The sequence below is a fragment of the Myzus persicae genome, unplaced genomic scaffold (genome assembly GCF_001856785.1).
Source record: "Myzus persicae strain clone G006 unplaced genomic scaffold, MPER_G0061.0, whole genome shotgun sequence".
Taxonomy (NCBI): Eukaryota; Metazoa; Arthropoda; class Insecta; order Hemiptera; family Aphididae; genus Myzus; species Myzus persicae.
In genome coordinates, this window is record NW_019101751.1 from 4504 (window position 1) to 5455 (window position 952).

The window sequence follows — 952 nt, forward strand, 5'->3', positions numbered from 1 at the left end:
CTTAACGCGATAGAAAAATTTGGAAATGAACCACATGTTGATTCTATTAAATCAAGACACTCGATACTGGTTTTTTGTTTGTTCAAAATTCTACAAAATATTTTTAACTCGTCAAAAAGTTCAATTCCATTTATATCGCAATTTTCACCGTCCTTAAATAATATTTCTAAATCCATGCAATGCTTTCGTAATGTTTCATCTTCAAATAACTTCAAATTTTCAATATTATATAAAAATCAAAAGTTTTCTGAATGTTCAGATAATTGCTCGAATCGTTGATTAATTGATACAATTGCTTGATCTACCAATGCCAAAAAATAATCTTGATAAAATTTTTGTTCGTTAGAAACTGTTCGTGTATCATTACATTCATAATCAAACTGCTTACTTTTTTTTAGAACTCTAGATTGTTTAAAAATTGGTTGAGTTCCAATATCTTCACATAATTGTTGTGCAGTTTTTTTTGATAACTCAAACCCCTTTTCTCTAAAATTATTAAAAAAATCTTTAAGACCACTTAATAATTGAACAGCATTACTCAGTTCCATAGCTTCACTCTGAAGACTCTTACTAACTTTATTAATAGCAGATAGCAGTTCATACCAAATAACAACACTTAAAATAAAATCATAAGAAAAAACATAATTTGCCAAAGACAAACTCTCACTTTTTATCTTAGGAACCTTTGTTAACTCACTGACTTCTACTAAAGCATCGTGTACTTGGCCTAATTGAAAACGAATAGGTTTAATCGATTCAACCCGAGACTCCCACCTGGTATCTGACATTGGTTTTAAAGTAAAGTCTGAAACGTATTTTAAAAGAATAGTCCATCTTTCAGTAGAAGCACTGAACATTGTATAAATTCTTTGAATTACGCCAAAAAATGTCATAGCAGCTGGTACAGACGATGCCATGTCCCCGAGAAGTAAATTAAGACTGTGCGCAGTGC

At 30.6% G+C, this 952-nt stretch overlaps 1 protein-coding gene across 1 annotated transcript; it reads right to left on the reverse strand.

The window, feature by feature from the left end:
* Positions 1 to 236: 236 nt before the first annotated feature.
* Positions 237 to 917, reverse strand: LOC111030323. The gene has a single exon (XM_022309757.1). The coding sequence runs from the start codon at positions 915 to 917 to the stop codon at positions 237 to 239; it is 681 nt and encodes a 226-aa protein (XP_022165449.1).
* Positions 918 to 952: the final 35 nt, after the last annotated feature.